General features: G+C 37.1%; 1 protein-coding gene across 4 annotated transcripts in view; it reads right to left on the bottom strand.

Moving 5' to 3' along the window:
* Window positions 1–9094: 9094 nt before the first annotated feature.
* Window positions 9095–14066, bottom strand: part of ITGA1 (integrin subunit alpha 1) — a 169793-nt gene continuing 164821 nt past the window's right edge. For all 4 annotated transcript variants that reach the window (XM_019930052.3, XM_073802103.1, XM_073802102.1 and 1 more), the window contains one exon: window positions 9095–13071. In XM_019930052.3, the coding sequence (XP_019785611.2) occupies window positions 13027–13071 (45 nt within the window). In that variant the 3' untranslated portion in view covers window positions 9095–13026. The remainder of the gene's footprint in view (window positions 13072–14066) is intronic.

The following is a 14066-nucleotide window of genomic DNA, read 5'->3' as shown; positions in this document are numbered from 1 at the left end:
CTAAGAAGAGGGCAGTGAGATAATTATTTGACTGTCTACCATGTGTTAAGAATGTATGACATGCCACATGTATTATTATGTTAAGTTTATTTTCTTTTGGCTTCTCATAACAACTTTATGAGCTATTGTTATGATGTCCATTGTGTGAGTGAAGAAGCTTATTCTTAGAGGGCCAAGGTCAGGAAACAGGGCCCAAGAATGCACAGCTAGTAAACAGCAGAACAGAGATGTGGACCCAAGCCCCACAGACTCCAAAATCCATTCTCTTTCCAGTATATTGCAGTACCAAATTACACTTTGAGATACAAAATCCCAGCTTACACTCTTCAAAACTGCATTATAGGGCTTCCCTGGTGGCGCAGTGGTTGAGAGTCTGCCTGCCGATGCAGGGGACACGGGTTCGTGCCCCGGTCCGGGGAGATCCCACATGCCGCAGAGCGGCTGGGCCCGTGAGCCATGGCCGCTGAGCCTGCGCGTCTGGAGCCTGTGCTCCGCAACGGGAGAGGCCACAACAGGGAGAGGCCCGCGTACCACAAAAAAAAACAAAAACAAAAACAAAAACAAAAACAAAAACCTGCATTATAGGGAAAAGAATCACATAAATGTATTAGGTCGTTTTTGCAGCATTTAGGATCTGAGCATTTCAGCCTGGTCAGTACAGGTAAATATGTAAGAGAAATATCCGTTCTGTTTCATCAGTTTCTAGTCAAGGAAGCCATATGGGCCTAGATTGAAAATACCTTTTAAAGATGTGATTAAATATGAATAATTAGTCTCTCTTCTTTCCTTTCCTAGACATTGTGGCATTAACATTGGCATTTAGTTTCCTTAAATTGCATCCTAAAGTCCACGTCCACCACAGCTCCTTCCCCAGATGTCATTTCTGGAGCCTACAATTTAACCCACACACACCCTTGCAATCTCCTTTTCTATAGACTTAATATTTTCTTTTCTTTTTTTTATGTGTTTTTTAAAAAAATATCTATTGGAGTATAATTGCTTTACAATGTTGTGTTAGTTTCTGCTGTACAACAAAGTGAATCAGCTGTATGTATACATATATCCCCATATCCCCTCCCTCTTGAGCCTCCCTCCCACCCCTCATCCTCATTTCAGAAGTAAAGACAACACAGCACCTTTGTACTGAGGATGCCAGCGGCAGGACATGCCAGGAGCAAGAACTAGAGGAAGAAAATGGCAGATGCCCCTTGATAACAAAGAAGCTGTGTTCTTTTTTTTTTTTTTTTTTTTTTTTTTTTGCGGTACGCGGGCCTCTCACTGTCGTGGCCTCTCCCGTTGCGGAGCACAGGCTCCGGACGCGCAGGCTCAGCGGCCATGGCTCACGGGCCCAGCCGCTCCGTGGCATGTGGGATCTTCCCGGACCGGGGCAGGAACCCGTGTCCCCCGCATCGGCAGGTGGACTCCCAACCACTGTGCCACCAGGGAAGCCCAGAAGCTGTATTCTTGAGCATGAGACAGCCTTTTGGGGAATTCCAGGAAGAGCTGGAGATGGGTTATTTGTACCTAATGCCTTCATCTCTTGAGAACCTTACAAGATTTTCTCTTCAGATCGTATTTAAGGTTGTGCCTTTTAAAACAATCTTGACTGGAACTTGGTGAGCCTCTTTCATCTGAAAATTCTAAAATTTTTTTAGTTCAGGGAAATTTCCTTCTGTTATTTCCTTGATTATTGCTTCTACTTTCATCTCTACCTTTCCATCTCTCTAAATATTATATGCATAGTGGGTCTTCTCCTTTTCAGTATTTTTGTTGTTGTTGTTCCCGAGACTGCTATCTGCTTCTGTCACCCAGCTTCACCATCATTTGAGTTGCTGGCTTTCCATCAGTCTAGATATTTATAATTTCCATTTAAAAATCTTTTCTTCTTATTTTTCTTACCTTTGTTGTGATATAATGTCATTACAATAAAATGTACTAATTTTAAGTGTGCAATTTGAAGAGTTAGGACAAATTTATATAATCATGCAGCTATCACCTCAAACACAATGGGGAACTCTTCCTTCGCGCTAAAGAATTTCTCTCACGGCCCTTTGCTGTCAATCTCCACTTAGTATTATTGATAGAATTAAAAAGCATAATGTTGACAAATTCCTTAGCCCAATGCCTGGCATGTGAGATATAGGCAATAAATGTCAGTGTCCTCCCTTTTTCCCCTTTCCTCTTAGTAAAATGGGAAACTTCACCAAGCCTCATCAGCTTCATGCAAAACTACCTGCTTCACATCCTGCAATTCCACTCCTGGGTATACATCTGGGAAAAATGAAAACACTAATTTGAAAAGATACATGGACCTCAATGTTCATAGCAGCACTATTTACAATAGCCAACCCAAATGCCCATCAACAGAAGAATGGATAAGGAAGATGTGACATGTATCACATCAAGAAAAGAAGAAGAAGAAATTCTGCCATTTGCAGCAAAGTGGATAGACGTCAAGAATATTATGGTTAGTGGAATAAGTCAGACAGAGAAAGACAAATACTGTATAATTTATATGTGAAATCTAAAAGATAATACAAATGAATGTATACGTAAAACAGAAACAGACTCACAGATATAGAAAACAAACTACTGGTTACCAATAGGGAGAGGGAAGAGAGGAGGGGCAAATTAAGGGTATGGGATTTAGAGATACAAACTACTAAGTATAAAATAGATAAGCAACAAGGGTATAATGTGTATCACAGGGAATTATAGCCATTACCTTGTAATAACCTATAATGAAGTATAATCTGTAAAAATACTGAATCACTATGCTCTACACTTGAAACTAATATAATATTGTAAATCAACAATACTTCAATAAAAAAATTATTAGGAAACAAAACAAAATAAAACTACCTGATCGCATGTCCCAGCTGTAAATCTCTTGCAGAATACAAATGACTCCATTTAAATATACAGTCTTCATTCATGATGATGTGGTCCATCTTAGATGGTAGAAAACTGAGGTGCTGTCAAACAATACACTAATTGGAATCTTTGCACAATTACCCACCTTATAATGGTGAGGTATGCAGAATGGGCAGGAGTGAAAGAAAGGTTTGAAAAGTGTGTGAAAAGGAACAACAGATGGTACTTGGGTGCAAATAGAATAGAAAAGTCTGAGAGTAAAGGAAGAAAATAGCAAATGAGAGACTCAGCATGTAAAACTAAAAAGCCCTGGGCCTTTCATCAAGGACGGTTAGATTCTTTGGCATGGCTAATTTTCAGCTCCACTAATTACCATCTAATGGTCAATTCTGGAGCTATTCTTTATTTTCCAGGTTGGGGCATTTCCAGCTTGCCTTTGGAATGCCATTTGAGATTCTGATATCTAAATGAATTCATGCCACACATACTCAGTTGAAAGATACTACAACAACAACAACAACAAAAATATCTGGGTGAAATGGCAGCTAAAGACCAAACCTGCAGATGTTTCAATGCTGCTTTTATTAATTCAAGCCAGTACTTGCCAGTCGAGTACTAACTAGAACTCTGGCACATGACCAAACAGCATTCATCTGTGAAGTGGCTGGCAGCCTGGTGCTTGCCCTATTATTTCTGAAATGAGGAAGGAATTGGACCATTGTAACTAAACTCTGTGCAGGTCAGGGATGCTACACACTTTTAAGACTCAAGTCTCAGAGTGAGATGCCTCCATGATTCGGCTCTAATCCACACAGAAGCTTAATTTCAGGCACCAATGAGTCCTTGAAAACCTGCAAGACAACAAAGTCAACTCAAGTATAAATCTAGGATTTCTATATACTTAGAGGGATTCCAGGGGTCTCCTTCTCCCTCATAAGGATAGAATCTTCCCAAGTCTGGAATCGCACTCATCTTAAAGTTCATTTTGTTTGATATTAAGATAGCCACCCCCAGCTTTTTTATGGTTACTGTTTGCATGGTATATCTTTTCCCCATAATTTTCCTTTCAATTTATTTGTGCTTTTGAATCTTTCTCTTTTAGAGGACATGTAGATGGACCTTATTCTTTTATCAGTCTGACAATCTCTGACTTTTGATTTGAGTGTTCAGACCATTTACCTTTAATGTAATTCTTGATATGTTCAGAGTTACGTTTGCCATATTACTATTTGTTTTCTATCTGTCTCCTAGCTCATTTGTTCCTCTGTTTCCCCTTCACTGACTTCTTTCTATTAAGCTTGTAACATACTGATGCCAGGCCTTGTTTTTGGCAAAAATTCTTTCTTTTTCTAGGCTTGTTTAAAAAATAACCCAGTTGGTTTTGCATGATAAATAGGACCACATTTGCTATTATTCTTAGTGAGATTACCTTTCCCATCTTTCCCTATCTACTCCTTGTTCTCTACCCTGTCCCACTGCTGCTTGAAGAAGTAGTTAAAGAAGTAATTATTTGACACTTGGACTATGGAGAATTCTAGTATGGCATGTGTATATGTGTATAATGGTTATTAACTTGAGAGAATGTGGGAGTAATTTTCCTCCCTGTTGTCAACTCCAGAATAAGGGAAAGACTTTGATGGCTATCACCCTTTTAATGTGAAAGAAAAATTAAGAAATGTAATGTTAAAATTTTTTAAAGTACAGGGAACCATATTCTCTGCGATTTCAAGTATGTCAAAATAGAAATATGGAAAAAATAAACATGTTTGCTCAGAAACAAGACAACTTAATGTTAGTAATTTCTGGTGCTGGTGTAATGACTGTTTTACAATCACTTTTCTGAATTCCAAACTTTTTACAATGTGAATATATTCCCTTTAACCCTAAATGATTTTTTTCTCACCTAAAAATTGATATTTATTTAAAAACAATTCAAATAATATAGCTATTCTAAAGAAGAAAACAGGAATCACCTCCATCCCTTTTAATGTTCACTTGTATTTGGTGAACATTGTTACTGAAATCTGCTTATGATTGTCACGTTAATTTTATAATCAGACATCACGAAGGGAAAGAACAGCAAATATTGTGTCTATGCTCCAGACTTATAAATAATAAATTTCTATATATGTCATTTATTTTACAGAGAATATATCCAGATTTTTTCTAGTACCTGCACTGCATTTTCCTCCTGGGCAAATGGCGAAATGGGAGAAGAATTACTTACCTCACAGTAAGAGAGAAAAGACAGCACACTGGGGCCATGTACTGACACAAATTTGGTACAGGACCTTACAAATAACCTCTTCAAAACTCAGTCTTTGTCTTCCATAAAAATACCTCCCTCACTCACCATACTGCATAGTTTGAGGATAAAACCTTTTACAAGACGAACATGTCGGGACTTCCCTGGTGGTCCAGCGGTTAAGAATCTGCCTTCCAATGCAGGAGATGCAGGTTCGATCCCTAGTCAGGGAACTAAGATCCCACATGCTGGGGCAACTAAGCCCGCATGCTGCAACTACTGAGCCCACATGCCACAACTAGAGTCTGTGTGCCACAACTACAGAGCCCACACACTCTGGAGCCCATGCCATAACTAAAGTGAAGCCCACATGCCTCAACTAAGACCCGATGCAGCCAAAAATAATAAAATAAATAAATAAATAAATATTAAAAACCCCCAAATGAACATGTTATTACTACTCAAACTTCTTCCTGCATTTTCTTCTAGCCCTTATATATGAAATAAGTTTATTTCTTTAAACTATAAGCTGAATAGAGAAAATACCTTTTTTTTTTTACTTCTTAGTATATTTTTATTTTATACTATGTGGTCCAATCTATTATTGTATAGCAGACAATTTATTAATAAAACATCTCATTAGAAGAAGATATGTAGTAATAATGGATTCTGTGGTTTTTGTCTCAAGTTTGCAAAAGACTAATCACATTGCTATATTGTGTACAGGAAACACCATAGACAGACTTAATTTGCTTTCTGTTTTTTCCCTTTAGGGCATCAAACTGAAAGCCTACCAAGGAGCTAAAAAAAAAAAAGTTGGTGCATTGGAAGAAATATTAATCTTGGATAAAATTTGTGTATTTAAAATCACAGCAGTCACATTCTTCTTTTAAAAAGTCATCTTTTTAAATTTAACATATAAAACAGGATGCTCATTTACCTTGACGTAAAATACACAGCTGATGCCCAAGATAAGACAGAATTATACAAAAATACCAAACCTCTGACCTCAAATCAGTATACAGGATGCACCATACATAGGACATTCAAAGCATCTTTTACTCTCTCAGCTATTTCTAATTATATCAACTGAAATCATTGTAATCTGATGACCATTTCTTTTTTCAAATGGGTTGAAATTAGGCACTTAATAGATTACTAGAATCAACAAAGTTCGTGCTTCTTTGTCCAATAAAAGTCTTGTAGAAATGCACACACCCTTAAGCTATTCATTTTAATGAGTTTATTCTGAGGTAAATAATAATAATAAAAAAGCAATGAATATACTTTATGTTAGACCATGCAGAAAAGTTTATTGGAGTGAGTATGATACATGCTTCAGGGCAGTAGTTATTATATGCAGTGTTTTACTTTTTAATAAAACGGACACAATTTTTTACACTGTCTCTTATCAATTTTACAACCTAATAGTAGTAACACACAGTACACCAATCTCCCTTCAGACTGGTCCTCCTGATAAGGAACGCACAGGGTGGCTCTTGTAACCTGAATAAAGGCAGTGGTGTCTCTCAATTAAACACTAAGTATCGGGATGTACTGTGTGAAATGCTTCTGGAACGAAGAAGAAGATCTGAGCTGTTGTTACTTCAAATGATTGCTTTTACTTGAGCCAAAGCATGTTAAACTTCAGGAAATTAGCCCTAGTTAATAGACAGGTAAGAATATACTTTTACTCTTATTTAATCAACAGTTTACTTGTGTGAAGTACATGTGTTAGTATTGTAGCCAGGTATGATGTGGGCTAAGGAAGCTTACAGTATTTTTGAGGAGTAATGGTGTGTACATAAAAGATGAATAGCTTCTTCCCCTCCCTTTCCCTCTCCCCACATTTTTTTTTCTGTCTCTCAAAATGCAAGATGCCTCGGGGGCATGGCAGGAAGACCGTCACCTGTCCTTGGACCTATGATGCTAAGATCTCTCAGAAAGCCACAATTAGTGTGCCGTGTGGTGACTTCCTTCTGCTTGGCAATATGTAGCAGAAAGAAACAATTATGATACTCACTTTTCCCCATCCAATCCTCTTTCCGCTTCTTGAAAAACAGGACTGGGGACAGGGACTGTCAGTAGGAGATTGCTGAATCCTGCCTTTTATTTTGTCATTTGGAACATTTCTTTTAAAAGTTTTGTCCCCAATCTCTATGCATAGATCAAACTGAAATAAACGGTTAAACACTGAGTCTCAGTCTCTTGCAGGAAAGCTCCTGAAATTCCAGACTTAGTCGTTTTTCATCAAGATGTGACTTCAAATATGGTAAGATCAAACATAATCATAGTTATGATTGTCTCTGGTATCTGCCTAGTATATTGCCGTGATTTCCATGGTGTGTCAGATAATTAAAGGATTTCCAAGCCTCAATTCACCAGTAAAGAACACCTAGATCTCAAGGCCCTGCAAGGAGTACCAGGCTTAGAATGGCCTTGCCAAGAAGACCCAAATTAAGACCAAACATCCCCACTGTACAGTTGAGAAGAGAAACAGCCAACTGGAAGGCAGAAAGCAGAGAGATCCTGCAAATGGGCCCTGGGTCCTACTGTCCAGTCTTCACGGTATTGAAATTCTCTAGCCTGTAATGGGAGGAAAATGCAAGGAAGTCTTGTGTAAAGTTCTGAAGTCACTAGCTATGGGAGAAAGCCTTTAATATAATTTAAAAGGAAAAAAAAAAAAAAAAAGCTGCTCTCAAAGCAAGGAGTCCAACATTAGAAGTGAGAACTTATCCTTGTATATTTTTCAGTATGGTAAAATTTCAGCACGTGCATATGTGTGTGTCTGATGTGGGAGGGCTGATCCTGGGATGTAGTGGATTTGGGAGCTTAGGCCATTTACAGCAGCAGAGGATCCATTCTCATCAGTTAGGAACTGGACCTCCTGGGCACCACATGTTGTAGGGGACAATGCACCTGGGGCTGAAGAGCCGGCACATGCTCCTGTACTTTTCCTCAAGGTTGATGGTTAAAGGCTGTTACTTGGAATTGCTAAATTCAAGGTTACATTTTAATATGAGGATCAAAAATACTCGTTCACCAGATTACAATGTTAGATTTTAACTCTCTTTTTATCGTTCTACTTAAGATGTTGCACAACAGTGTTCCCATTAAAACGGCAGCCTTTAGCCTTTAGTAATGCACTGCAAAGTTCACTTCCAGTGGCGGTTTCAGAATTTCTGGGTAGGAGGTATTTAGAGACAGCAGTCTGATTGGAAGGGCTGTCTAGTGGATTCACCTGGAAGTTGTGTTTGCATTAAAATGCCTGCTGTTTACAATTAAATTGGAAATTTTAGTTAGAAAGTAGCATCATTTCCAGGATTTTAAAGCTCTTCTTTTCTTTCTTTCTTTTTTATTTTTTGCGGTACGTGGGCCTCTCACTGTTGTGGCCTCTCCCGTTGCGGAGCACAGGCTCCGGACGCGCAGGCTCAGCGGCCATGGCTCACGGGTCCAGCCGCTCCGCGGCATGTGGGATCTTCCTGGACTGGGGCACGAACCCGTGTCCCCTGCATCGGCAGGCGGACTCCCAACCCCTGCGCCACCAGGGAAGCCCATCATGTTTTAGATTATAATTTCCATGGGTGAGGATGAGGATTGGGGGGGTGCTGATGGAGACTCACCAAAGGGCTAAATCCTGCCAGCTTCCCACTGGAGTAGATGCTGACAGTGTCCCAATAACAGTCTGTAAATTTCTTCAAGCTGTTTCATCTCTTCAAGCCTTTCATTCTGTCCCTATTACATTTACCATACCAACCCTTTAGATTGCCACAGAACAGAGGACTGACATCCTGTGTAAATGATCAAATCACAGAAGCTGGTATTCGTAGCAAACAGAGCACACGTTTTAAAAAGATTTTTCTCTAGTAGTCTTCTTGAAAATCTCCCTTGGGTAAGAAGACTAATCTAATGGAGGGAGACTTGAGAAGTGTTGAAAATCAATGAAGGATACATAGGATACTATTTTTAAAAGGCTGATTTGCCAGAAGCCTCTTTATTTGAACAATACTGTGACTGTTCTGGGCACACGGACCATGCTCTGAGCCTGGGTCTTTCTTAGTTTTCTCACTGTTGTGCAAAGCAAGACAGTTAATTCACACGGAGCAGATTACAACATGTTTGACAGAGAAGATATCCTGTAGGAAAGCGCAGTGCATAGACGCTGGCGGGCAGCCTTCACACAGTGCAAACCGTGGCCCTTCGGGGGGCCGCCTGGAGAGAACATGCCAGCCCTTCTCTCAGCTTCTCCTTCCACCCAGGTTTACTCAAGCACTGCGCAACCACCTTTTGCTTTGGTGCAGATATTTGTTTTCTAATTGAGCCTAGATATTGGTTTTATAAGAGGTAAAATTATAAATTACTGTGGTTGAGTAAACATCAAATTTTGTAAAATATGTCCTCCCACAGCCTCATTTCAAGCACAGTTATGACATAAAAAATATTCAGAGATTAAATTGCCCATGAATCTAGTGCTCGGAGAAAATAATTGAACAAATTGGATCACTGAAGTTCAAACTGGGTCATAGAAATTACAAATATTTACAAAGGATGACCTTTCACAGTATGGCTGCAGGGCTCTGGATTCTGAGAGAAAGTGAAACAGCTTCTTTGTGGTTGTGTAGTTCTGATTTTCAGTGTCACCCTTTATATATATATATTGCTTTCAACTCCTTTTCCTGCAAGTTCGTATCATTTTATTAACATTAAAGGAAGACTCTAATTTTAGAAATTGAAATTGAAGAATGGGAAACTATGTAGCACTTTGCTGGGTTTGAGATCAACGTTTTAAGAATAATTTGAAATATGATTGTATTGTGCATGTTTGTGTGTGTGTGTGTATATATATATATATTCATGTTACATTTCTATTTATCTATCATCTACACCTATCTATCTATCATCTATACCTATCTATCCATCTATCATCTATATCTATCTATCTACCATCTGTCATCTATCTATCATCTGTCATCTATCTATCTTCTATCTATCATTGTCATCTAATCTATCTCAATGGTGCACTGAAGTTAGCTCATACTGGTTCTTGAGAACTGACAAATACATTTTCAGGAATTGTGCAAGCTGGTTAGGGCTATGTTGGTAGCTTGAAAATGGCCGTGACAAAACTATTTAGACCATGAAAACTGGTAAATGACACAAATCAGGGATTTTTTTCCTCCTGGAGAGCCAAGTTGTTCAATAATTTACCAATATACCATTGTAGGCTTGGTATGGAAAGGGACTTCATACATAGTTCAGTCCACAGTGGAAGAAATAATTAATTTAAAAAAATACCAAAGTTAAAAAAAGAAACTATTTTGCAATTTAATTTAATGAATAAGCTCATAAATTGTCTTAAATATCACTTTTCTTATTAAATGTTTTAAAATAAAATAATAGAGTTTAGTATATTTCTTAATCATTGTCTCTGTTTTAGGATATCTGTACAAAGCTAATTTGGGACATCTGTTGACTTATTAATTTAGTCAAAATAATAATTATACATTTATGATTTTTAGATAGTTGCATAAATGTATGCTAAAGTTAAATATTAATGAAAGTGAAAACTATATGCAAAGTGGATGAATCAAACTTTTCTTGTGGTGTAGCTTTTGTGTGTTTATTTCTTGTAAACTCTGTTATTTGGTGTTGAGGTATTTTTTCTCCAATTTGTGTCCATGCATACATGTGTGTGTGTGTGCATGTGTGTTTATACACACACATGCACAGATGCACAGACACATACATACATAAACCTCAACAAATCACGATATTAAGGAAATAGGATATCTGGCTCATTTAATATTCTACTTAAAAAACAGGAATGAATTATGTTAAAAACTGTGCTGAGCTTATAAGTAGCTATTTGATTTGGCCAAACAGCTCTTACTCTCTTTTCTAAAATGTTAAAAATGCCATCTTTTCTATTTTTCCCCTTTACGTTAACAACATGTTTAGTTGAAATGTGCATACTCCTGGTTCAGTAAATACTTTGCCTGGGAGTCAGAGGACAAGTGTGAATTTTTAAAAATTTTATCTATTAGATTTATTTCTAAGAATGTGCTGAGCTTGGATCAGAGCTGCTGAGCAGGTTGTGCACCGGACTTGTGCACCATGGTGACTGAATACGAGAGACCTGAGTGTTGTTGGGCAAAGAAAGAACAGGTGGAAAGAATGATTTTGGAACCTGGAGGTAGACAGCAGGAATGAAGAAAATTCTAAAACTGGACACTTCTGAGCAACCACAGGCCAGGAAGAGGATGCCAAATCTCTGGAAAAACTTAGCCTTTCTTCTAGCTACTGAGGACCTCAGCACTCCCCAGGTGCATGTCTTTGACCATCAGGATCTCAGATGTAGATGTAGAGAGCCATGAGGTAGGCTGCCTCTGAGTCCACAGATAATTCCCTAGAAATTAGTTTTTAAAAATTAAATGTATGGCATTCAATTTCTCCATTGATTTGCTGCTTTCTGAGAAAAGTAGAGCCCAGGACTTTCCAGATAAGTACAGGTTCTGATCTTGTGATGGTCAATCGGGTGGAGAGATAGAGTTGCAGAAGTATCAGAAAATTTTACAGCAGTAGTTCACATGTACATTCATTCATTGTTCTTTCCCTAAGAAATGGAACAACCTAGGAGCTTATGCTACAGTAGAGTCCGATGCACCACGGTGATTACTTCAAGAACAAAGAAGCTCATACAAAGGTGTGATGTCTTTCTGTTGGTGCGAGGTTTCAAACTTGAAATTCTTTAAAATACATTTCCGGAGATCCATTTAAACATTCATATGCCACACTCAAAAAGCAGTGGCTTGTTGGTAAAATGCAATACTGAAATGGAATACTGCTTTTTCATAAAAAGAAGAACCACGTTTGGAAAATTAAATATCTTTTAAAATATTAAAAATAAACATACTCTCACAGCTTGAGGGTTTGAATGAACCATGTACCAAGGAGTTGAGACAATTCCTACTTTGGGTTACATCCTGGGACCCCCTCACGTTCAAAAGATGACCAGCATTTCTGTGGCATCCATCTACATTGTCAGTTCCATTCAGAAACCATTTTAGCATATCCCACACACAACGTGACTTTTCATGACAAATCACTGTTATGCCACATAAAACTGCTGTGCTTTTCAGTATAAAAGAGTTTTGAGTTTTAGAGTTCAATACCAAAACTAGGCGTGTTCTGTAAAAGCTTAAATTAATCCCTTCAGTGCACTTGCTTTTAAACAAGTCTATCTTGATTTTCTATCCTAGATAGAATTTCAGCTCAATTGTACTATTTTTCAAACACTTTGGAAAGAAAACTTTCCCAGTATAGAACCCAACACAAAGATGCTGAATATATTCTCTGTGATTTAATTCTATTTTCAGTCTATATTGTATATAGACTCCACCTGGGAAATTTTTCTCATTTAAATGGGGGGAAGTGACCTTTTTCAGGTAAAATTCCTTTCTTGACATTTACAAATATTGACCATCATGCTGAATGTGGATATCCATCAGGAATCAATGGAAAAAGCTTAATTTATATTATTTTGAAAGTAGATGTTTCAATGATCATAAAAATCTTTTTATGTATTCCTTAAATACTTGGAATGGTGATTTAATATATAAACATATTTGTACAGGTTACTTTTCATCTTCAAAACACTTTGTAATTTTGCTTAAATACTCAACAAAAATGAGTAATTATTTAAAAATATTTTTCAACATTTTATAAAATAAAGCTTTAATGTATTGTTTTTGGATCTTGCTTGATCTGTCATTTTCTAAATGATTAATCCCTGATGGATTATGTAGAGTTATGTGACTATGTCTTTAATTGTATTTATAAATTTCTTGTCACATATTTGAGGCAAACCTGAGGATAGATCATTGAATAATTATTTCTTCTAAAATATTTCATTTCTCCATTTTCTTCTTTAGTGGTCTTTTGAAGAACCCAATCTGTTGAGAAAATACCAAACATAATACAATTAGTTATTTGAATTTAAGTAATAAATACTAATCTCAGATAAAATTTAGTTTAGTAAAATGTTAGCAATTGTGGGCATACAAATAATATAATCAAGAGGTATTTTTTTCATTGATCTATTAAGTAATACTAAATGTCAAGAAATGTCATTTATCAAATTGCTATTTCATTTTTAACTTTTTTGTAAATTAAATATATCATGTCTCCTAGTAAAAACTAGTATATGTAGCAAACTAACTTAAAGGGTTTTGGAAAAATATTTTGGGAGACATACAAACTGCATACAAACATACAAACTGGCACTGTCTCTACTTTGCCATCACCTTTCTTTTTCAGGGATGTGGCAGAGGAATTTCCATCAAGTAACTGATGGTCATAAATTGACGTAATTATTGCTGATGGTGAATCTCGTAGGTACACTATGGCTAAGGGGTTGGGGAGGATTTCTGAGTTGTCTGGATTAACTTTAAATGTGTTAGCACATCTGTCTATATAGGCTTGACATAAAGAGTCTCTTGAAAACACCCTGTATCATTTGGATATGAAAATGAAGGCACTGAACATAGGAAATATTTCACGTAGTGGTGAATGTGGGTCCCTTTTCATTATGCTTTGTGATATGGGGCATCATAAAAATTACAAGTGCTTTATTATTTCCAATTAAAGAGTTTAATAAAAATAAGGATAGGAGCTAGAAGGTACCTTTGCAATATTCTAATCTAAAATGGATATTCAAAAAAAAGAAATTTAAAAAAGGGTCCTAGAGAAGTATTCTCTTTTAAAATCTGTGTTTGTTTTTTTTAATTTGAGAGTGGATTATAATAGTTCAAGCAAAGACAGTGAGTTAATTCTTTGAAAGTGTGGTACTTTCATGTCATTTTAATCATGAAGTTAGGGTAAATTATGCAAGGGAATTATATATTAAAAAATAATTATATTGAACAATTGAGGGCTTCGAGGGCATAAA

The sequence above is a fragment of the Tursiops truncatus genome, chromosome 3 (genome assembly GCF_011762595.2).
Source record: "Tursiops truncatus isolate mTurTru1 chromosome 3, mTurTru1.mat.Y, whole genome shotgun sequence".
NCBI classification, from domain to species: Eukaryota; Metazoa; Chordata; class Mammalia; order Artiodactyla; family Delphinidae; genus Tursiops; species Tursiops truncatus.
Note: the sequence above shows the minus strand (reverse complement) of the source record. Positions and strands in the feature narration are given on the sequence as shown.